Raw genomic sequence first — 24353 nt, 5'->3', positions numbered from 1 at the left:
CTTTTGTACCAAATTGCCTTTGTGAATCGGGCCTTTTTTTTCTATGACAACCATCAAGATGCCATAGTGACTTGGTGGTTGGGTGGGTATAAAAATAGGAGAGCAAAAACTGAGACGACCTCCTTTTGCATTTCTTTTTGGAAGATAGCACATGAGCCCTTCTTTCTTGGAGTGCTGGGCAATGCGCTTACACAACCACAACTGTATGTCACGCAAGATCATTCAAAAGCCTCAGACTGAGACCCAGACAGCTGCTCCTGCCTCCAACCTCCCTGTGGGGGTTACACCAAGAGATATGCAGAAAGATTTGGTAGTTGTGAAAATGTTACTATATTAATACAGAACAGGGCCTTACATGACCTTTTAAAACATTATTAAACATTTAATTAATTGCACATGACCATTCCATTGCCATCTTTTAACTTTGTACACATGAATTAGCTTTGCTGACAATTTCTGTACTGTTGGTCGACCTTTTCAATCACCTCCTACTCCCATTTGTCAATATCAATAATCCTATTGATATTGTATTGAAGTCTAATTTTAATATGTTTCTTATGCCAGTCCCTCAGTTCAGTGCTATCATCTTTTTGACCTTTTCCTTTCATATTTAAATTCCCTAATTTGAATTGTCTCAAATTATCTTCAAAACCTTATTTTCAGCCTTCCTCACCCTCTCAGTGCCTTGTCTTCAATCTCACAAACTGCCCACAACATCTATTCTGTCATTAAATATGTTCCTTTGCTCAAAAAGATTGTACTGTAGTTCCTATATTCCCAATAGGCTCTGTGCATTGGAATAATATATCCTATAGATATCACGTAGGACTAAGGTCAGTAGGTCTCCATTGAATATACTAAACTTAATTGTGAGTGCCAGCTAGCTCAGAGAAGCTTGTTTCCTTTCCAGTAAAAGAATTGGCTTGGTAGTTTGGTCTGCCCTGTTCCCATGATGCACTGGGCCAGGGACAGACTAATTTGCATGTAGCCAGGTTCTGAGCTGGGATGGTGCAGTGAGCTAAAAAACGGTGATGGATCAAGCCCTGATCTATTGACTGGGTAGGAGTGTTCTGCTTCACTCAGATACTCTGTCCATCACCACCCCCTTTTCTGAATCGTTTTGTCCACCATAAGCGTGGAAGGGTATGCTCAGACATGAGTCCCTTGCTCACTGCACCATCAGGATTCAAGCAAGCCGGGCCGAAGACGGCTGTAATGCCAGAAACCGGTCCCCGGAAGCTTGTTTCCTTTCCAGTAAAAGAATTGGCTTGGTAGTTTGGTCTGCCCTGTTCCCATGATGCACTGGGCCAGGGACAGACTAATTTGCATGTAGCCAGGTTCTGAGCTGGGATGGTGCAGTGAGCTAAAAAACGGTGATGGATCAAGCCCTGATCTATTGACTGGGTAGGAGTGTTCTGCTTCACTCAGATACTCTGTCCATCCCCACCCCCTTTTCTGAATCGTTTTGTCCACCATAAGCGTGGAAGGGTATGCTCAGACATGAGTCCCTTGCTCACTGCACCATCAGGATTCAAGCAACCCGGGCCGAAGACGGTTGTAATGCCAGAAACCGGTCCCCGGAAGCTTGTTTACTTTCCAGTAAAAGAATTGGCTTGGTAGTTTGGTCTGCCCTGTTCCCATGATGCACTGGGCCAGGGACAGACTAATTTGCATGTAGCCAGGTTCTGAGCTGGGATGGTGCAATGAGCTAAAAAACGGTGATGGATCAAGCCCTGATCAATTGACTGGGTAGGAGTGTTCTGCTTCACTCAGATACTCTGTCCATCACCACCCCCTTTTCTGAATCGTTTTGTCCACCATAAGCGTGGAAGGGTATGCTCAGACATGAGTCCCTTGCTCACTGCACCATCAGGATTCAAGCAAGCCGGGCCGAAGACGGCTGTAATGCCAGAAACCGGTCCCCGGAAGCTTGTTTCCTTTCCAGTAAAAGAATTGGCTTGGTAGTTTGGTCTGCCCTGTTCCCATGATGCACTGGGCCAGGGACAGACTAATTTGCATGTAGCCAGGTTCTGGGCTGGGATGGTGCAGTGAGCTAAAAAACGGTGATGGATCAAGCCCTGATCTATTGACTGGGTAGGAGTGTTCTGCTTCAATCAGATACTCTGTCCATCACCACCCCCTTTTCTGAATCGTTTTGTCCACCATAAGCGTGGAAGGGTATGCTCAGACATGAGTCCCTTGCTCACTGCACCATCAGGATTCAAGCAAGCCGGGCCGAAGACGGCTGTAATGCCAGAAACCGGTCCCCGGAAGCTTGTTTCCTTTCCAGTAAAAGAATTGTCTTGGTAGTTTGGTCTGCCCTGTTCCCATGGTGCACTGGGCCAGGGACAGACTAATTTGCATGTAGCCAGGTTCTGAGCTGGGATGGTGCAGTGAGCTAAAAAACGGTGATGGATCAAGCCCTGATCTATTGACTGGGTAGGAGTGTTCTGCTTCACTCAGATACTCTGTCCATCACCATCCCCCTTTTCTGAATCGTTTTGTCCACCATAAGCGTGGAAGGGTATGCTCAGACATGAGTCTCTTGTTCACTGCACCATCAGGATTCAAGCAACCCGGGCCGAAGACGGCTGTAATGCCAGAAACCGGTCCCCGGAAGCTTGTTTCCTTTCCAGTAAAAGAATTGGCTTGGTAGTTTGGTCTGCCCTGTTCCCATGATGCACTGGGCCAGGGACAGACTAATTTGCATGTAGCCAGGTTCTGAGCTGGGATGGTGCAGTGAGCTAAAAAACGGTGATGGATCAAGCCCTGATCTATTGACTGGGTAGGAGTGTTCTGCTTCACTCAGATACCCTGTCCATCACCACCCCCTTTTCTGAATCGTTTTGTCCACCATAAGCGTGGAAGGGTATGCTCAGACATGAGTCCCTTGCTCACTGCACCATCAGGATTCAAGCAAGCCGGGCCAAAGACGGCTGTAATGCCAGAAACCGGTCCCCGGAAGCTTGTTTCCTTTCCAGTAAAAGAATTGGCTTGGTAGTTTGGTCTGCCCTGTTCCCATGATGCACTGGGCCAGGGACAGACTAATTTGCATGTAGCCAGGTTCTGAGCTGGGATGGTGCAGTGAGCTAAAAAACGGTGATGGATCAAGCCCTGATCTATTGACTGGGTAGGAGTGTTCTGCTTCACTCAGATACTCTGTCCATCACCACCCCCTTTTCTGAATCGTTTTGTCCACCATAAGCGCGGAAGGGTATGCTCAGACATGAGTCCCTTGCTCACTGCACCATCAGGATTCAAGCAAGCCGGGCCGAAGACGGCTGTAATGCCAGAAACCGGTCCCCGGAAGCTTGTTTCCTTTCCAGTAAAAGAATTGGCTTGGTAGTTTGGTCTGCCCTGTTGCCATGATGCACTGGGCCAGGGACAGACTAATTTGCATGTAGCCAGGTTCTGAGCTGGGATGGTGCAGTGAGCTAAAAATGGTGATGGATCAAGCCCTGATCTATTGACTGGGTAGGAGTGTTCTGCTTCACTCAGATACTCTGTCCATCACCACCCCCTTTTCTGAATAGCTAGCTCAGAGGTCACTAGAAACGTTCTCGAATTCACAAGAAGGGAATAGTTTCTGACAACCGCATAAAAATGACAGCTTTGTTTCCCTAGGACTGGAAAATATCTTCAGAGTTGTTGAAACAATAGATAAGTATTTCACTCAGTCAATCGTGCATGCTTAGTTTCTGCAGAGTTACAGAAAAATGGAGAGACAGGCGTTTTCAATAAAAGATTCATTGAACAGTCTTTTTTCTCATGCAAAAGAGGTGATCTGCTACAATCGTTAGACAGAATGCAAACTATATTGCGTACAGCGAGAATAGTATTATATAATAATACTGTAATAGCATTGTATAGTTTCTAAACCATATAAAAATACATACATTATAAGACATGCAAAAATACTCAAATGATGCTTCTAAAATACGCCTACCCCAATGTACCTAACCTAGGTCTAGTACGAGGGAAGAAGTAAGTATGGTCTTTAGCATAGGTTTAGTTTTTGCCATGAATCTACTAAAGATTTCTTCAAATAAAAAAATTATTAAAAAAAAAAAAAAAAGAATCTACTAAAGATTTCTCTAGGTTCTTATCAGCTCCATATCTTAGAATGAAGGAGGTCTGGTATCTCTGTCTCCAGACTCAATTTCCCAACACCCCGCAAGGGGAGTCAGAAACACTGGAGCTGGAGTCTCGGCAGGAGAGGGCAGCTTCCTGATCAGTGCGTCAACTGGAGAGTCGGCTTACTTCAGCACTTGCTGTAGCGAGCTGCGTTGGGCAAGTAGGTCGTCAAACTGCTCCGTACCACCGTGCTTTGCTATAGCAAGTGAAGGTATATTTACACCTTGAACGTGTTTAGGAATGCAATGTTTGACGTAAAGTCGGGCATATGAACGTCATGAATGAACCCCTAAGGAATAGTTGTTCATTGTAAAACTGAGTTCTTGGAGAAATCAATATTCAAGCAAGGGGAAGTACCTAACCGCTTAAGCTGTTTTTCCAGGAAATCATTGTAACGTTTGGTGAACGGATGGAAGTAGCCATGCCTGTATTTGGGTTGCATGGGCTATGCCTAAATAAGGGCTTCATTTCTATGCCTATATAAGGGCAACGTGAATTGCACCTATATAAGGGCATGAATCGGGAAAATCCATTCAGAATCTAAAACGCCAATCAACAAGATAAGTGGACTTCATCCAGCTGTAGCAAATGTCCCTTAGACATACAAAACATATCCATCTATTTTTACAGAAGTCAGTTTATTTCTGTTCCTGTCCTGTTAACTTCTGCTGCTTTCCTACCTACTCGCCACAACCATTTTGCCAGGAACCTAGTCCACTTAATTTCCATCATAGGTCACTCTTTCTTGATTATCAGCAGGTCTCTCCAGAGCAGTTCAGTTAGTTAGAAGCCTGTCACTTCTAAAAAATCCTTCTCACCCAGATGTGAACTCAGCAAGCACAGGGGGAATTTTAGGAAGGCAACAGAATGTATAATTGACAACAGTTGTGGCCACCTTAGACTCCCCTTCTCAGGCCAAATTAAATCACCACTTCAAAAGAGCAATGAAGTTGCTGGCCCTGGGAGGCATGGCCAAGCAAGACTGCTGATAACACATGTTAATCTGAAGTTCCCAGAGCCCTTTGATATCCTGAGACGTCCTGTATTCCCTGTGCTTCAAATTGCAAGCTAAAATGGAAAAAGCAGAGAAAGGCTGATGGCAGATTAGCGGAGAGACCATTTGTGGCCAAAACAATATACTGTGATAAGGATCCTGCCTATAGTGAGGCCTGTCACTAGGGTCCATATCAATGATTCTGGGATAGGATACTGACAAAATTAAAAGATGGGAGGGTTCACACCATGCACCGGACTCTAAAAGAAAAGGAATGGAGAAAGTCGACAATAGGAGCCTGCTGGGAGAAGATCTGGAAACGTACAGTAGAGCTTCCACATAATAGGGGCCAGGTGGCCTAACTGCAGTTTGGAGAACATCTGATGAGGAGGAGACAGGCCTGAGGAAAAATGCAGGCACTGGAGAGACCAAGATGGGCACAAAGGTTGCACACTCCACCCTGCACCACACCCTCTATGAGCGGAGACATAATGCTGGGAGCGACAAAGGTAAAATTACAACATATGGGCCTAGTTACTTAAAATGTGGAGACCTCCTGGTATTGGCCGAGCATGCATCTACACTAAGTGAGCCGGCAGAGGATTAAGGCCCAGGACAGGCTGGGCCCGGGCATCCCTGAGACAAAAGCAGAGCCAGTATTTGGGCCTCCTTTTGGAGGGGCCTGTTGACAGTCCCTGGTGTTCCCTGGGGAGTTAAATGAAGAGGACGTTAAGCTGTGTGATGAGCTGGACCCACACTGCCTGCCTATCATAATGTAACCAGCTGCATTGGGCCTTACATGGCCCAAGAGAAGTACTGCCAAAAGGCCAGAGGGAAGGAGACGGCCTCCCGCACCCCCATCAGGCAAGTCATATGGAGTCGGAGGTGCACAGGGGTGGAGAGGAATCCGGTGAAATGGTGAAATTTGATGTGTTCTCGAGGGAGAGCCTGGGGATTTTGGAGGAGACTGGGTGCTGGGATAGATTTGCCCTTATCTACCCTGGTCCACTACTCAGGGATGGCTCCTCTGTAATGGTGGAGGAGCGCCGCCCCAAAGCCTGTGCCAGCAGACGATAAATAAAATGATAATAACGCAATGTTATTATTATTTTATGTATGCTGTCTGAGCCCTGCAATAGAAAGTGTAGGGCAGGGTGGGGCCGGGCATGTCAGGGAGGAGTGGAGTGCACTCATAAATGCGCTTGTGTGTTTGGCCGGCCCTCTGAGGCCGCCAAACACACATGTGCACTTATGTTTTTTCAACCTGGCTGTGTTAAACGGCTGGGCTAGAGAAACAGCACAAACTTCAATGCACTGTCTGAGCGGCAAATGAGACCGCGCACAGACCAATCCTGGCGCTGCTCTCTTGTGAGAGCAGTCCTGGATTGGATGCAGAGCCTATGCCCTAATGGCCCATCCCCTTCCAGCCTTCAGCCGCCAAGAGGAACGGTGATGCAGGCGTCAGCAGGATCAGTGCAGAGCGGGGCAGCAGGTAAGTCATTTTTTTAATTCTTATATTTTATTTCCCTCCCCCCATCCCCAACCAACTGCCCCCTCCACCTGCGGCCGCCCTACCACTTTAAGCAGTCAGTGGTCGCCACTGCCACTCTTATGCTTGGATACAATCCTTCCAGCGTAGATAAAATACGACCAAATAGTAAGCACACAGAGAACCGAGTCTGAAGAGGCCAATTACATGCAGTGATCAAAGGGCCCCTGAAAGGACTAGAAAAGCCTTATTGTCGAAATTGAGATAGAGTGGACATGATGGGGCCTGGGTGAAGGTCAGGGCCCCCACTGCAGAGTGGAGTGATTGGGACATCTGCCTCCCCCACCCTCCCATGTACCCTCTGATAGGGTTTGAGCTCAGCGTAAGTCTTAGACAGGGAAGACCATTGTGGAAAAAGGTACGGGCCGATGACCTTTTTCAGAGTTGCCCGGCGCTAACCGCCTCTAACACCATTCAAGTTACCAAACAAAGAGGCAGGCGCAGGAGACTGGAAGGCAGAAAACAGAAGTTTTATTCCGACGGAGCAGAACACATCAAATCAGACAACAGGGTATCTTCTCGAGGTGCTCTAATCGCATCTCTAAGGCCAGGCCTCTTATACACAGGTTTATGATCTTTATTACAGTTTATTGCAGGTGACACATTCTTGCAAGTACTTTGAAGTCCGGAAAGGCATTCTCGGAATCCCCGCTTCAAGCCCGTTCCCACAAACATTTACAGTAGGAGTCCCCACCCTGGTCACAACAGGTGACGATTGTCGCGCAGCTGGACATTCCGTCGATTCACGGAATGTATGTGGTCGATCGGATCTCATGGGGTGGGGTCTTTGATCAACTCGTGGATCTTTTGATGGGGGAAGCTTCCAACTGTATGGGGGGGGGGGCAATAAACAGCATCCTTAGGGCCAGGTGGCGGTCTGGGAACGAGCAGGACAATCGGGCACAGAGGAAAGGGGGTTTTATCAAAGGACCCGGGACCATGAAAGGAATGGAGGGAGGTGTTGAGCTGGGAACAGGATGGGGTTCCGAGGCAGGGTTGCGCTGAAGAGGGGTTTATGGCCCAAGCATGTGAGAGCGGGGGCTGTCAGCGCGCGGGGGATGCCTGCGAGGTCAGGAGAGAGAGAGAGAGACGCGCTGGCTATCGGCGATGGGCAGAGAGGTCATGGCATTTAAAATGGCTGCAGCTTACGCGCACGAATGGGCCCAAAAAAGGGGCAAGATGGCGCCGATAATGTTGACACTGCGAACTAGGGGGCATATCAACAACAACACACGATAAATATCACTAAATGCGTCTAGCGCGTTTGTCCTTATCGCCGTCTATCGCCGGATCACATTGCTGTGTTAGCGGCATATTTGCAACACTTTGCTAACAGGCGATGTGAAATCCGGAGATAGACGTGAGAATGAGCATTAGCGTGCAAAATCGTACGATAAGGGAACTGCGCTAATGAAAATGGAGATAATAGGGAGATGTGGACTTAACAATTATACAGATAGCTAAGTCGGAAATAAAGCAGACGTTAGATCCCAGCAATAATCACGGTTAGCGTTGCTTTTATTATTGCTTCGCTTCTCAGGGGCCGGCTTGCAAATACTGCGATATCTGGTTAGCGAGTTTTTCCCTGTTGTTTCTGGGAAGAAACACCTACTTCACATCTCATTAGCGATGCGGGCTGAGACGTTAATGTAACAGCTGCTAACATGCGCTAATGCATGTTAGCTGCGCTTTGATAATAATGAGTTAAAATAATCGCTGCTTTTTCAGCGTTATGTGCCAGAAAAGCGGCGTTATGTCTCTTGTTGATATGCCCCTAGATTTTAACCATCCTCCCTTTTCAACATATCTAGCCAGCTTGTCTAATCAATGTCTATCTGCATCAGATTCCTAACCTCGACATCATACAGTGCTCTCATGCGTTCCTTTCCAAAGTCCACAGTCTTAGGGCAGATACAATCCGCACATAATGAACACAGAGGCGGTAGGCATTGAATTCCTAAGCAGAACCCACATATTACAACCACAGGAATCAGGATATTAGTAAACAGTCTCCAGCCCCAGTCCTTAACCGTACTCCAAAACCATCCACCAAGCGACCATTCTTCTTGCTCCTGGTGAACTTCTGAGGAGAGTCTGTGGAGATGTTCGATGGCTTTGTACACTGAGGGTGAATTGTCCGGTATATATGTACAGCAGCTGGACCCAATAATGCGGCATGCTTCACCACGATCCGCTAGAACCACATCTAGAACAAGGCGGTTCTGAAGAGCCACCAGGCGGACCGCTTGAAGCTCGGCTGTATTGTTTGCAAGGATGCCAGCTGTGATGTTCATTGTTGTCTCGACTGCCTGAGTCAAATGTCAGATGGCACGGCTGTTCCCCATCGGGCCCCAGAGTGGAACAAGTCCCTTCATTGCATCGAGGAACTGTGCTCCTGTGGAGTCGGCTTGTTCAATGTCCTTGGCTCGTTTTTGTCTATGGTGATTCGCTGGAGCCACATAGGTCGGAGGGAGGATGAAGGAGATGAAACAGGTACCCCCCCCAGCCTTTGGGGAGCCGGGTGTAGGCTTTTGTGCCACAAACAAAGTACATGTTTGGAGAGGACACAAAGGAAGGTGGATCGGTGGAGTCCAAAGTTCTGGTGATGCGGCAGGCACTGCGGCCCACCAGCTGTGTCCCAAGCCCTTCTATGCACATAAGGCCTGTGACGTTGATGACAGATAGGGCCACAGTCAGGGTGGCAGCTGTTCATTTCCGGAGGTAGGAGAAGGTGGGTCTGGTTGAATTGTTAAACACCTGCATTCCAATTCGTTCTTTGACAGGGATGTCCATGTGGATAGAGTCATTGGAGGTCTGCGGGCAGAAATGTGTCTTCGTTTTGTTTCGCCAGACCTCATGAAAGAAATGTGTCATAGTTTTGCTGAAGGTGGCATTATCCCTATAGCTCTCTTGCAAGAGGATCAGCCAGGCAAGGCAGGAGCCGTGAACTGTGAAAGGGGAAGGGATGAAGGGTATTGAATGTCCAGTGGCGTGGGGTAGCAACCCACAGATCCAGCAGTTGGGGGCATTGGTAGCAAGATTGTGCTGGTGCAGCAGTTGCACGAAGGAGTTGTTCCAAAACTCCTTTCGTCTCTCTCTGAGTTGGGGCGAAAGAGAAATCAGATAATGTTCCTTCATGGTGGTAGGCTGTGCAGTGGTCAGGAATGTCTCATGAGCGGGTGCGTTTTCTTCCACAATCCAGAGGGTGGTCATGAGGAGGAGGCAAAAGAGAAGGGCGATAAAAAGTGCAATTGTCTTTGAACTGTGGATTTTGTCAGTCTTTGGGTTTTTGTAGTGAATCTTCGGATGTCCAGTTGCTTCCATCATCTTCTTATCGGGTGCTTCCATCACCTTCAAGGGAGCTCGGTAGCGGTCAGAACCAAAAACTTCGTCTGGCTTTCTCTCCTGACAGCCTTTGTAGTATTTAGGCCACCGATCTGAGAATTATGACTTAGTTAATGGTCTGCTTAGCCGAAACTCCCTCCTTTCGTCGCAGGTTATACCCTTCTCTGGATGGCACAGTGGGGTCAGGAATTTTTGCCAGTTCGAGTGTCTCTGTGTCCGGATAGCAGTTCAGTGATGGTCGGTCTTTGTTCAGGAGCTCTTCCTGGGTGGTCACGCCTTCGGTCGTCGTCAGAGTCGAGGAGATCCGTTTACAGTGGTGCGCATGCACCCAGTTGCGTTTTCCCTCCACTCGAAGAGCTGCTCGGGTGGTGAGGAGGACTTGCCAGGGGCCCGTCCACCGGGGTTCCAGACTCTTGGCACGCTGGAAATTTCTTATGAGCACGTAGTCCCCGGGTCGCAGGTTGTGTCCGGGACCCCTGGAAGCGTCAGGGATGGCATGCAGCACCTGTTGGTGAATGACAGACAGGGTTTCAGTCAATTTATACAAGTAACCAGACATTAGGACGTCCGGGACGTCATGAATGGAAGTTGGTTTTGGTGCAGACCAGACGCTCATGGGCCGGCCGAAAACGACCTCGTAAGGTGTCAAGTGGTGTTTGGTGGGGGTGGAACGCATCGATAGCAATGCCAGTGGGAGAGCGTCTGGCCATTTCAGTCCTGTGGTAGCCACTATTTTAGCTAGTTTTAGTTTTAGTGTGGCATTGTGTCGCTCAACAAGTCCAGCAGATTGGGGGTGGAAGACTGCGTGGAACTTCTGTTTAACTCCCAGCCCCTTCAAGATGAGCTGGATAACTTCGGCTACAAAGTGGGGGCCATTGTCGCTCCATAAAATTCGGCAAAGGCCGTAGCGAGGGAAAAATTCCTTTAATACTACCTTTGCAGTGGCCATAGCAGTGTTGTCGCGGGTTGGATAGGCTTCCACCCATTTGCTAAATGCACACACCAGAACAAGTACGTATTTCAGGCCTTGGCATCTTTCTGGTTGGATGTAGTCCATCTGCAGGACTTCAAATGGGTGATTGGGAACCCCAAACCCTCCCCGGGGTGCTACAGTTCCTTTCCCAGGGTTATGTTGCAAGCATATCAAGCATTGTTGGACCAGACGTTTGGCGGAGTCTGTGATTTTGTCGTTGTGCCAAACTCTGGAGACAAGTTCGATCATGGGGCTGATCCTATGTGTGCAGGGGAGTGTGCCATAGTCAATATGGGAATCAGGTATGTGTCAGGTAGCAACCATTTGTTCGTGTCTTTTGTTCGCCAGCAGCCTTCATCGTCTTTCAGTCCCACCCGTGCCCATTCAGTCAATTTGTGTTGCGAGCTAGCCATTTGAATGTCCCTAATAGTGTCCCTGGCGTCTGTCCATTTCTCTGCTTGTGACCTGGTCACGTACATGCGTGTCGTCGTCCTATTCTCTGCTGTGGTCCGAGCAGTGATGTCAGCTAGTGCATTTCCCTGTCCAATAATGTCTGTCACTTTCTTGTGTGCCTGGCATTTGATGACTGTAAGTCGTTTGGGGAGGAGGACGGCTTTGATCAAGGCGGAGACTAGATCTCCGTGTAAGATGGGGGTACCGTGTGAGGTCAAGAATCCCCTCTCCTTCCAAAGGAGTCCAAAATGGTGAACCACCCCGAAGGCATGCTGGCTGTCGGTGTAAATGTTTGCTGTGGTTCCTGCTGCTAGGATGCATGCTCGTGTCAGGGCAATTAGTTCTGCTGCCTGGGCAGATCTTTGTGTGATGCGGGCTGTCTCTACTACAGTTCGGGCTGTGGTGACCGCATAAGCGGCTGAGGTGGTGCCATCAGGGAGTTTGATGCAAGAGCCGTCCACCCACAGCTCTCCATCAGGGTCAGAAAAAGCCGTGTCTCTGAGGTCAACCCTACTCCTAGTCTGTTCGTCCGTGAGGGTCACACAGTCATGTACAGGGGACACATTGGGATCGTTTTCTGGTAGGGGCAACAAGGTTGCCGGGTTCAGTGTGGTGCATCTTTTCAGGGTGATGTGGGGTGCAAGCAGAGTCAGTTCGTATCCAGTCAGTCGTGCACTCGTCAGGTGTTGTGTCTTAGTTTGGTTCAGGAGGGTGTCAACTGTATGGGGTACTAACACCGCGAGGGAATTTGAAAGCACGATCCCCTCACTTTGTCGGATAGAGATAGCAGCGGCAGCTACAGCTCGAAGGCAGGCAGGCAAGGCTCTGGCTACGGGGTCAAGAGTGGCAGAGAAGTAAGCGCATGGTCGTTGCTTTGGGCCAATGGACTGGTCAAGACAGACAAAGCACATCCCTCCCTTTCGTGAGTGTAGAGGGAGAAGGGCTTCGTGTAATCGGGGGTTCCTAGGACAGGGGCCGAGCAGAGGGCATCTCGTAGTTCTATGAAGGAGGATTGGCATTCAGGGGTCCAAGGGAGTGGGAAGGGAACATCTTTAGCCAGCAGAGAAAGCAGCGGTTTCACAATGAGGCTGAAGTTTGGCAACCACTGTCGACAGAAGGAGGTGAGGCCTAGTAGGGAGCTGACTTGTTTCTGAGTTTTAGGGACAGGGGTCTCTAGGATGGTTTGGATCCGGTTGGGAGTAAGTTTCCTTCCGTCTTTGGACAAAAGGTGGCCTAAGTAAGTGACCTGGGGTTGGCAGAATTGCAGCTTCTTTTTGGAGACCTTGTGGCCATTTTCCGCAAGGAAGTGCAGGAGTTGGATGGTGGCTGTGACTGCAAGTGGAGTGGTATCGGCCGCCAAAAGGATGTCATCGATGTATGGTATCAACACCACTCCATCGGGTAACTGGACTTCGTCCAGTTGTCTCTTGAGGGCCTGACTGTAGATGCTGGGGCTTTCTGTGTAGCCTTACGGTGCTCGACAGAATCTATATGAGCGGCCTTTTAGGGTGAAGCCAAAGTGGTATCGGCTGTCTGGATGGATGGGGATAGAAAAGAAAGCATTCTTGAGGACAATGACAGTGAAAGTGGTGGCAGTAGAAGGAATCAAAGTCAGGATAGTGGTGATGTCTGAGACCACGGGGTACTGGGGTACAACTACTTTGTTGATCTCTCGAAGGTCGATGATGAAGCGATACGCTTTCTCATCTCCCTCTCCTTGTTTCTTTATGATGGGTAAGATAGGGCTGTTGCAAACATTGCTTACCACTTCCTCTACCACTCCTGCGTCTATCAGTGACTGAATAATTTTTACCAATGCCTACTCGCCCTCGGGGGATATCCGAAATTGTGGAAGTTTCTGGAGTATTGCGTCCTGTCGAACAGTGATGTGCACTGGGTCGATCATCATGCGTCCTACGTCCGAATCTGTCTTGGCCCACAGATACGGAGGCAGAGCGTCAAGTAGGGACGAGTCAGTGTCAGTGATGGAAAACATGCATCGGGAAGGGCAATGTCTGAGCAGAGTTGGGTTGTCGTACAGAAAAACTCGAACTCCGTCTTGTGAACATCTAATAGTAGCCCGGAAATGTTTCAGTAAGTCAAGTCCCATAATGGCATCAGGAGTATTAGAGGAAAGCAAAAACGTCGTGTCAGTGGTGTTGTTCTCTAAGTCGAAGGAGATCGGTGTGGACAAAGGGTTAGTGGAGGGCGTTCCATCGAAACCTATCGATGTTACAAGCGAGCCAGACAAGGGTGCCCTTGGAATCAGTCATTTAGATAACGCACTACGTGTCGCGCCAGTGTCTACCAGAAATGGAGACTTCGTACCTAGGACCTTAGCGGTGACATAAGGACCTTGCTGGTCAACATAGAGCTCAACTGGATCCCTCCCTTGCCCTAGGCAGTCCTATGCGAAGTCGCGGGCATCGTCGCAGTCAGACTGCTGGTACTGGTTTCGTCGGGGACGGTCAAATGTATTTGGTCTGTTTGATCTATCGTTATTCGTGTCATTCGTGGACCCCCGTTGCTGTCCTCTGTTTCTCGGTCCACCCGCTACGTCTTTGGGGTCCCTATTTCTGTTCATCTCCAACAGGACCGGACACTGGGATTTCCAGTGGCCGAATCCCTTGCAGAATGCACACTGGTCCTCGCTAATGTCTCTACGTCCAACATGGGGTGTTGGGGTACGGTCTTTAGGGGGTGCGTTCCTAGGGACATTTGTCTGGAAGTTCCCTTTGTATTGCTCTTGTCCTATAGTCACCCCTTGCAACTGCGCAATCATCACCCTTTCTTTTAAGTCTTTCTTCTTTTTCTCTGTCGCTCTATCGTTTTCATTTTTCTGGTGCTCGTAATATTGGGCCATCTGGAGGATAGCCGCGGGTTTGGAGGCTGCCCAACTACTCTCGCTGGCCTGTAGTTTCTGAGAAACCTCCTGCGACAAACCCTTTACATAATTTTGGACAAACAGATGGTGTCCGGTTGCAGTGGTCATGTCCTGGCCGCTGTAATCGGAGAACACTGTTTCAAACCGGGAGAAGTATTCCGATACGTCTTCCTTGGGTTTCTGACAACAAGCTGTTACTATCGACCAGTCCACTTTCTTTTCTGGGATCAGGGTTTTCAATTTCTGTACAATTTTGTCTGGGAGTTCTAAAATGGATTTCAAAGGCTTCTGTCCAGGTTCTCGTTGCCTATCTATGCCATCGAGTTGTGACCAGGTATGTCCAAACAGCTCAAGGTGGTCGACTTTCCGGATTTGCTTCCACACATCAGCTGGCAGACATAACCCGAAAAACAAGTCGATGTCAGCCAGGGTCATAATCATTGAACCTAGGGCTGTACCGAATTCAGTGTAGAAGGCAGTGGGGTTTTTACGTAAATCAGGCAGAGACTTCCGGAATGTTAGAATAACTTGCCGATCCCATGGCTGGTAGACCCAGTTGTACACTACCCTCCCTCTTGCATCTTGGTGGTTGACATCATTGTGTGTTCCTAGACCTCGTGGGGGAACCCAGTAGGGGGCAGCCTCTCTTATTGGCATCATGGTGCTAGCTTGCTCAGTTCGTGATTCTGTCGCTACGGGAGTCGTAGGTTTAGCTTCCGATTCTTGTTCAGTGAGGTGGCGGAAAACCTCAAGCGTACGCATAAGAAGGTCCGTCACGTCACACTCGCCCTCATCCCCGATATCAACCTTTCTATACAGGGTCGTTAGGCTTTCGGGACCTTTGTCTCGATATCGGTCCTCATACGCATTCAGGGCATAATAACACAATCGTACGGCAAAGTGCCGTCTGTGGCTCCCTGCATATGAGTGGAACATATCCGTGATGTGCTCCTCACTCTTTCTTTCTACCAGTGTCCTCACTATCTTGTCGATCCCTGCTCGCTCATCTTTGCTCAACCTGCTCGTTCTCGTGGAATCTGTCTTTCGGGCCTCTGGGTCATCTAACACTGTCGCTTGTGCTGCATCTAGTACAAGGAGTTCGGCCGGCGCGGAGGCCATGGGGACCGAAGCTCTGGTACTATTCTCGTCTGTGCTCGGGGGTAGTGAGTGCTGTGCTAAAGGTTGGGAAGGGGCATATGGAGGGGGCATGTAGATGATCGGAGGACCTAACAAAAGATCATCGTTGACTCGCTGTTTCGAGGATAATTCAGGGTAGAGCGTAGAGGGTGTTCTAACCGGACACTGACTTGATGTCCCTACCTCTTGTTTCTGTTTGGCTTCTTCTCTCTCCTTTATCTCTTCTTCTAATTTCTTAGCAGCTAGGTGGGCTGCCTTTCACAGCTCTTTTCCCAACCTACTTTCATTTCTCTTTTTACGTTGTTCAGTTTCTTTGCGCCACATGCCGAGACTATCAAGCATAGTGGGCGTTGTCTTGTGTTTCCCAAGGGCTGTTTCTAGTGCGCTTATTTTATCCTCATCGAAGGATCCTATCAGTGGCCACTGACTTTTCTGATCCTTCTTCGTATATTTATGCCACAGCTTGCTATAGGCTATGGCGATCAATCCATGCTTCATAAACATGTCCTTATTAGGGGTGCCTTCCAGTGGAGCCGGATGGTTCATCTCTAATAAGCGGTCCGGGCTAAACAGGCTACCAATCAGTGGGGAGAAGATAGGCATGACGGATTACAACTGGGACAAAAGTCTGCACTACCTATCTTATCACTGCGTGCAAAGACTAGACAGAATATTTCTATTCTTCGTTATTTGCAGGCAGTGAATACCTCAAAAGAACCAATATCGAACAGTCAATGTTCGGTCAATCAAACAATCAATGGGGAGAATAAGTAGGCACGACGGGTTACAACGGGGACAAAAGTCTGTGTTACCTACCCTTTCACTACCTGCAAAGAGAGAACCTGTTTTTCCCCGTTTGCAGACAGAGAATCTCCAGAAAACAATCCGTGAACAACAGTTCGGGCCAAACAATCAATCAGTGGGGGAGGAAGATAGGCACAACGGATTACAGCGGGGACAAAAGTCTGCGTTACCTATCCTTCGCTACCTGCAAAGAGAGAACCTGTTCTTCTCCGTTTGCAGACAGCGAATCTCCAAAAAGAACCAACAATTCAAAGAGTAATACTAGTATTTTCCAAATCAAACAATCATTTCGCACTTTGTCGTGTTACACGACCTTACCCGGACCGCATGGACAGTTTCTTGTCTTCCGAATCCAGCGCCCGATCGTCCTCTATTCTTCGTAACCGTCGCGGCACTCCTGATGGTTCCCAATCAGGACCGTAGATCACTCGAGAGAGGTCTGTTCGGAACCAGTGAAGTTCAGATGATCGGCTGTCAGACGAGGGTCTATCGGACAGGAGCTCTCCCGATCGTTGCAGTCGTTCACTCTGTCGTCAGGACCTCTCCCACTGGATCCACGAGTCGCCGATGGGCCCCACGTTTGGGACGCCAATTGTGGAAAAAGGTGCGGGCCGATGACCTTTTTCAGAGTTGCCCGGCGCTAACCGCCTCTAATACCATTCAAGTTACCAAACAAAGAGGCAGGCGCTGGAGACTGGAAGGCAGGAAACAGAAGTTTTATTCCGACGGAGCAGAACACATCAAATCAGACAACAGGGTATCTTCTCGAGGTGCTCTAATCGCATCTCTAAGGCCTGGCCTCTTATACACAGGTTTATGATCTTTATTACAGTTTATTGCAGGTGACACATTCTTGCAAGTACTTTGAAGTCCGGAAAGGCATTCTCGGAATCCCGCTTCAAGCCCGTTCCCACAAACATTTACAGTAGGAGTCCCCACCCTGGTCACAACAGGTGACGATTGTCGCACAGCTGGACATTCCGCCGATTCACGGAATGTATGTGGTCGATCGGATCTCATGGGGTGGGGGCTTTGATCAACTCGTGGATCTTTTGATGGGGGAAGCTTCCTACTGTATGGGGGGGGGGCAATAAACAGCATCCGTAGGGCCAGGGGGCAGCCTGGGAACGAGCAGGACAATCGGGCATAGAGGAAAGGGGGTTTTATCAAAGGACCCGGGATCATGAAAGGAATGGAGGGAGGTGTTGAGCTGGGAACAGGATGGGGTTCCGAGGCAGGGTTGCGCTGAAGAGGGGTTTATGGCCCAAGCATGTGAGAGCGGGGGCTGTCAACGCGCGGGGGATGCCTGCGAGGTCAGGAGAGAGAGAGAGACGCGCTGGCTATCGGCGATGGGCAGAGAGGTCATGGCATTTAAAATGGCTGCAGCTTACGCGCACGAATGGGCCCAAAAAAGGGGCAAGATGGCGCCGATAATGTTGACACTGCGAACTAGATTTTAACACCATCATCTGCAGGTACTCAAAACGCTGTCTAACATAAGGGGCCATATAAGCAGCAACCTACCATAAGTTTGCTCTGCTGCCAAAAAAAAACTGGAAGTCAACACCAGTTGAACGCGACAGGCATCCTCATTCTTGGGAGCCTCTCAACAGATGATGTTGGACCAATACACTGGATGCAGGAGGGGAGGCAAGAGACTGAGGAACTTTCTCAGACCATGTCTGAGGCATCGGAATTCACCCAGTGCAGATAATAGCAGCTATTGAACACAAAAAACAAAAATGGACACCATCGCCATAGAGGTGAATCTATGAAAGGCTGGCCTCCGAAAGGCCAGTTAGTGAGCTCTAGAAACTGAGAAAAATTTTCACAACTTGACGAGAGAACTGGAAGGACTTCAGAATACTGGGCCCGATTCACAGAATGAACTTAAGACTCAAACCTAAACTTACTACTATTTTGGTATTCACAGAATGCACTTACTACTTTTAGCATTCACAGAATGAACTCACTACTTTTGGTATTCACAGAAGTTAGGATTTTGTCTTAAGTTTGTCTTAAGACAAACTTAAGACAGACTTAAGACAGACTTAAGACAAAATCCTAACTTCTGTGAATACCAAAAGTAGTAAGTTCATTCTGTGAATGCCAAAAGTAGTAAGTGCATTCTGTGAATACCAAAATAGTAGTAAGTTTAGGATTGAGTCTTAAGTTCATTCTGTGAATCGGGCCCACAGTCTGTGTTCTAATAGAGAAAACAAAGGCCCTTTTTGAAAAATTGAAATGTGCAGAGGGTAGATTCCGAAGAAGCAACCTTTATTACGTAGGGTTACCAGAGCAAGATTAAGATGACACCCCAGAAAAGATTCTGGAACAGTTACTCCTACAGATCATGGGCCCTAGTGAACTAAAGCAGTTTTTGAGATAGAAAGGGTCCACGGGGCGTGCCCTCAAGCCACATCCAGGAGCACCACCGACAGCCCTGATCTCAAATGATCAAGCAAATAGGAGACCTTTTGGTGTGAATGACATGCTATCAGGATTTTCACAGTTTATACTAGGAAAGTGCAAGCCAAAAGAAAAACCTATAAAAATGAAAATTAAATACATGCTATTGATTCCTGAAAAACTGTGTGTAGGGAATGAAGGGAAGATCTACTCCTTCATGCACCCAGATAAGGGATGTGAATTGCTGGAGAGTGGCAATAGAACAAGCAGATCTGAGGGGGTGATCTATAGTGAAAAAAGGGGTGGTAGCTCAAGTAGACCAAGTGGATCTGTGGAAAGGAGAAGGTGGTGCATTACTAGAGTCAGAGAGTCGCCAAACAGTGGTAAGCAATAGTGGAACACTAAGGATAGACTGAAATGGAAAATCGACACACATGGAAACCACACTTCAGGGCACCCCAGAACAGATAAGAGAGACTAACCCTGAACAAATGGGCTGTGGGAAATTGGGAAAATGATTAACTACCATAAGTGGGAGAGAATATTATACGTAGATAAAGGTCAGGCTCTTTCTCTATTCTCTTGTGGGTTGCTCTGCTGTGTGGCTTTTTTTTGGGTGAATTCTCCTTTCTAGTCTGTCCTTTGTGTTCCACTCTTGCTTACCACTGATAGGGGGCATACCAAAAGAAGTAATATTGGAGGTCATATATGGAGATGCCTTGGAGAACAGCACCAGGGTTGGATGGACTACCCCTGGATTTCTATCAGGCATATACAAAACTACTCTCTGAGCACTTGCCACAGACCATGATCATTATCATGACATCAAAACCCAACAGATATCAATCCTTCAGGCCATTATATATGATCAATGTTGATACCAAAGTGATATCCAACACACTAACTACATAGATTACATAGGGTAGTAGGATTGTTGTTGCATGTCCACCAATGTGGGTTGATCGCCAAAGAAATAGCATCTCACGCATGTTTTGCATACTGTGCAAAAATCAGAAATGGAAGGAGTTCTGGTGGTCCTAGATATCAAAAAGGCATTCCATACTATAGACTGGGGATGCATGCTGGTAGGTCTATGCCTTCATGGACTTAGGACCCAAATTCTTAAGTTGGATCTTCCTGTTATATTCATGTCCTACAGCTGGTGTCTGCTCTGGGGATTATGTTGCAGACATATGGAGAGTAAATGGTGGGCTAGACAGAGCTGCCAGCTCTCACTCCCTCTTTGGAGATATTGGCTGACATGTTGTGGGAATTGGTATATGTCCTGGATGGAATAAAATAGAAATGACAGCAGTAGAGGTAAGCAAACATAGAAGACAAACCTGAAGTGTCAGCATCCATCAAAGGTGGGTAAAAGGGGCCATCTTTGAACTGGAGTATGGATGAATTTCGTCACACAAGCGTTGGGATATCAGTGCAAAGTAATAAAAGGGCTCTAACATGGACTTCCACTGCGTGTACTATAGGCAAAAATTAAATGGATGTCAGATTATATGCACTCTGTTGTTATTGTTATCCATATAATGGTTGGGCAGCAGTTACTTGAGAAACAAATTAAAATGAAGATGTAAAAAAAAGTTGTTGCCCATACCTTTCTATGTAGCATGCTTACCTGATAAATACCATTGCTTCACAACTGAGTAGCTGAAAATCTTAACTTTCAATGTCCCTAGCTTATTTTGAACAAAACCTCTACTGAACCAAAGACAAGCAGTTGCTAATACATCTGCCCAAAAATTGCTTCAAGCTCCTATAAACCTGTGATTGATACCTAGAAGTGATTGGCACTTAGAAGACGTCCATCTCCTCAGCTACACCACTTCTCTTTAATTCATATTAGCAATTTCAATAGCTCCTCCAATAGAGTCGAGAATGAATTGATGCTGAAGAATAGTGGCTGTTGGACGCAGCTAGTAAAACATTTTCTGAGACTGACAGCATCTGCCCAGTCATCACAACTGCCCCTATCCTTAAGAACAATGTAAATGCCATCTGATGACCTTCTTTTGTTCTTATATTCTTCCAGTGCTTTAATTGGATGCAGCATCTGTTGTAACCTCTGGTCTGTATTACTCTTCCCAATCCACAAATACACCACCCCTAATTCAAACTCTATCTTCCACTTGCAACTCTAAACAGTCCCTTATTTACTACATCTCTGACAACCTCTACAACCCCAAAACACATTATGGAAAATAAAGCAGTGAGCCTTCCAAGAATTCCAGCTATTTTTGGACCTCATCCTCTCTTCCTTCTTGGCCTAGTCCTGGCCCAACCCTAACATCCTCCTCCACTTTGCCTTCTCCCATTAGTTCTTATCCCCAGAACCTATTTCCATAGAATTAAGGACAACAGCTTCCATGTTTAGCTTTTGCTCCATTCTTCAAAAGCACTTTCCATGCCTCACTGTATATACATGTTGTAACGGGTGCCAGAGATGGCTCAGTCAATTACGCTGTTGCCATACTCTATATGCCACATCTTCAAAAGCATTGCGGTAGCTCAGTCTCTTGCTTCACAAGCTAGTCTATGGAATCTCATCTACTGTGAATCAGATAACTTGTTACTCTTGTTACTCTTGGTTGGAGCCACGTGAAACAGTATTTTTCCTACACACTCGCTAAGGTGTGTGGTAAAATGAAAGAAAGGCAAGTGTTGGCGTACTTACGGACACTTCAGGGTAGTGAAAAAATTAAATGCTGATGTAGGGCAGTATACAGGGCTCGGGGAGGAGGCACTGCATGTGGCCAATTTGGTGTCGCTGTGTCCTCCGTGGGAAACCTAATTCCGGACCCGCGGCATCACCAGCCGGGACGCCACAGTACTGGAATTAGGTTTCCCACGGAGGACACAGCGACACCAAATTGGCCACACGCAGTGCCTCCTCCCCGAGCCCCGTAAACTGCCCTACATCAGTATAGCATTGAATTTTTTTGCTAACCTAAAGTGTCCGTAAGTACGCCGACACTTGACTTTCTTTCATTTTACCACACACCTTAGCGAGTTTGTAGGAAAAACACTGTTTCAGTGGCTCCAACCTTTTTTTGCCACTCACTGTTCACCTACTGGTCCTGAAGAAAGTCCCGCAAAACACCTAGATGGGATTGAAAGATGTAGACCGCCACACTTAAGTCAACTCACAGGAATATTGTTCCTTTAGTAGTTGCATCACACATAGTTTTAACCAATACCCTGGGCCGCCAATAATAAAACGTTAGGCAAGGATTCCCAGAGGTATTTTTTATCATTTCACCTTCACTCACATCACATTGTTGCACCACACCCGCTCCGCTGTAGTCAGGTGTCGAAGCACAACCAGGTGGCACTCGGCCGCCTGGTTGGGACCCCGATGATGAACCATGACACCACCCAGGTTGGTGTGTGAGGGGTCTTTTAACAACTCCCAATGGGTCCAGTTTCTAGGTCACTAATAAGAGTGACTAAGAGAATCGCATACACATAGTGGGCTAGTCCACATTGTTTCTACAGATTACCCCTGGGGACAGGACGCGCCCTACATACCCTTGCTCTCCGACTGATTTTTTTGTTCAATAATACCTGCCATTGTCAATCATCTACAAAAACCTGGTATGCACCGCAACTTTGAATGAAAAGTTCAGGTGCATCCACATTTGCTTCATTCTCACCTCACATTTGCTTATTATATCTTTCAGCTCATCCGCTATCTCTCTGCTCAGCTTGGCTCAGCTTTTCCAGGTTGGTTGGTTTCGGAAAAAGCCATTGTCAACTCTTGAGTGGCATACACATTTACATTGTTTGGGGTCCAGTCCTCTATCACTCCCACAAATTCCAGGAACCCAAAAAATGGTTACTAAGGACACTGCCAGCTAAAAGAGAGAGGGAATGCACCTGCGAAACGCTTAAGGGCTCTCAATACAGATGAAAGAGTTCAGTGCAGATGTTCCTCCTCCAAGCACCATACATTCTCTGTGCAGATACAGTGATTATGAGAAGTTTCCAAATGTAGACACAAGTGTTCAGTGGTTAATGTTTGCAGTAGCAGTGGCAATATGAACCTAGAGGCTCATATGTGAGATGACGAGGCTTGTTGCATAGAGTTTGCATCCTGAACCAAAAATTAAGGGAGGATATTACCACTGTAAGGACTTAGGCGATCTTTTGGGAGGGGAGCTTGGTGTTAGAAGGCATTGTCGAGATGTCTGGTAAGTGTTTAATGAGTCAAAAGCATAATATAAAGTAGTCCATTCTAAATATGTTAAACTGATGTAATGTATTATGTCGGTCTATGGGGGTTTGGCATTGCTGCACCAACTAAACGAATGCCATTATTTTAATACAGTTTGTAACACAAGGTTGAAGTGGGTGTAATGCAGATGAAGGCAGCTGGAACTGGAAGGCATCCAATTCTCATCTGTTTACATCCCGCTTGGACGATCTAGTTGTTGCATGCATTAATTTCCATTTCATTAATGTCAAGTAGTGGTGATGTATTCAACCCTCAGGCACTTTAATAAGCACTGTTATAAAAAGCTGTGGGTCATGATACTTATTCTTGAAAGGGCCTTTGTAAAGATACATGAGTCGCTTTGGATGCTAGTTCATCTGTAATTCAGCGACCGGAGTCCAGAAATGGGAGCACTGTGGCATTATTTATTGCACCTGCTGGTTTCACTCTGAAAAACAACTATTAGGTCTCAGCAGACAACCATTCCTGTGATTGCTTTTCAATTCTCTATGGGAAACAGGGCTACTTTTTTTTTTTTCAAATGTTTTATTTTAAAAAGGTTAAGGGAGAGTTGCCAATGGTGCGCTGGACAACTGTATACTCGCCCTACATCTGCTACTCCAATTTCTTTTCACAAATAAGTTACTACCCCAGCTAGGAAGACTTTACAAATGGTTTGTGACCACATTTCTAGTCACAAACCATTGATGCATATGCCAGCAAATCATCACTATTTGGAAGGTATGCTTACAACACGCCCTTTTCAAATAGCGATTTGTATCCCATTTTTAAACCAATTTTGAGAGTCAGTAAAATTTTATTGGCTCATAAATGCATTTACTAGATGTAGGAAACAACTTAATGGGCAAAAACCCAAAAATGTAGGAGGTCTGTGAACACTATAAAACTTTGTACAGGGGAAAAGATATGCATATATATTTCCAGTCTTGATTGCGATAATTCAACTTTAGAACACCTGAGGCCATAATATCAGGAAAGGGTGATACATTATCACCGCTTTTATCGGCAGGAAACTTCCTCTAAAGCGGCGATAATTGGCTTGATAATATACCCTTGTCAATTCCCAGAGAAGCCCAGGTTAACACCAGAACCTGGGCTTCTATGGGAATTGTATAACCAAAGAGATTCTATCAAAAAAGTGAATTAATGATGGTTTTTTAATTTTTAACTATTTTGGAAGTGGTACTAGGCTCTCTCTTAAGCATGGAAAGATGGGAGCACAGTGTGCTTGTTAAAATACCCCTCACACACTAAAAAAACGTTAGTGTCATGCTTCATCATAGGGGTCTTCCCGCCCCTATAACGGGACGGGGCGTGCTACGACCAGACGAAATACGCGGGAGCACTTAAGATGTGACAGAGGCTATGTGTGGGTGCATGGGTATCAGTGAAAGTGTAGGGACCTAACACTAGTGAGTGTGG

The 24353-nt window shown here is 47.1% G+C and overlaps 1 protein-coding gene across 1 annotated transcript in view; it reads right to left on the bottom strand.

The window, feature by feature from the left end:
* Positions 1-5059: 5059 nt before the first annotated feature.
* Positions 5060-24353, bottom strand: part of LOC147724650 (uncharacterized) — a 42412-nt gene continuing 23118 nt past the window's right edge. Inside the window, exon 2 of the mRNA XM_086918076.1 lies at positions 5060-5202. Coding sequence (XP_086774202.1) covers positions 5060-5202 — 143 coding nt within the window. The remainder of the gene's footprint in view (positions 5203-24353) is intronic.

Source organism: Lissotriton vulgaris, chromosome 4_1 (assembly GCF_964263255.1).
Source record: "Lissotriton vulgaris chromosome 4_1, aLisVul1.2, whole genome shotgun sequence".
Lineage (NCBI taxonomy): Eukaryota > Metazoa > Chordata > Amphibia > Caudata > Salamandridae > Lissotriton > Lissotriton vulgaris.
The sequence above is the reverse complement of the archived record's forward strand: the minus strand, read 5'-3'. Positions and strand labels throughout refer to the sequence as shown.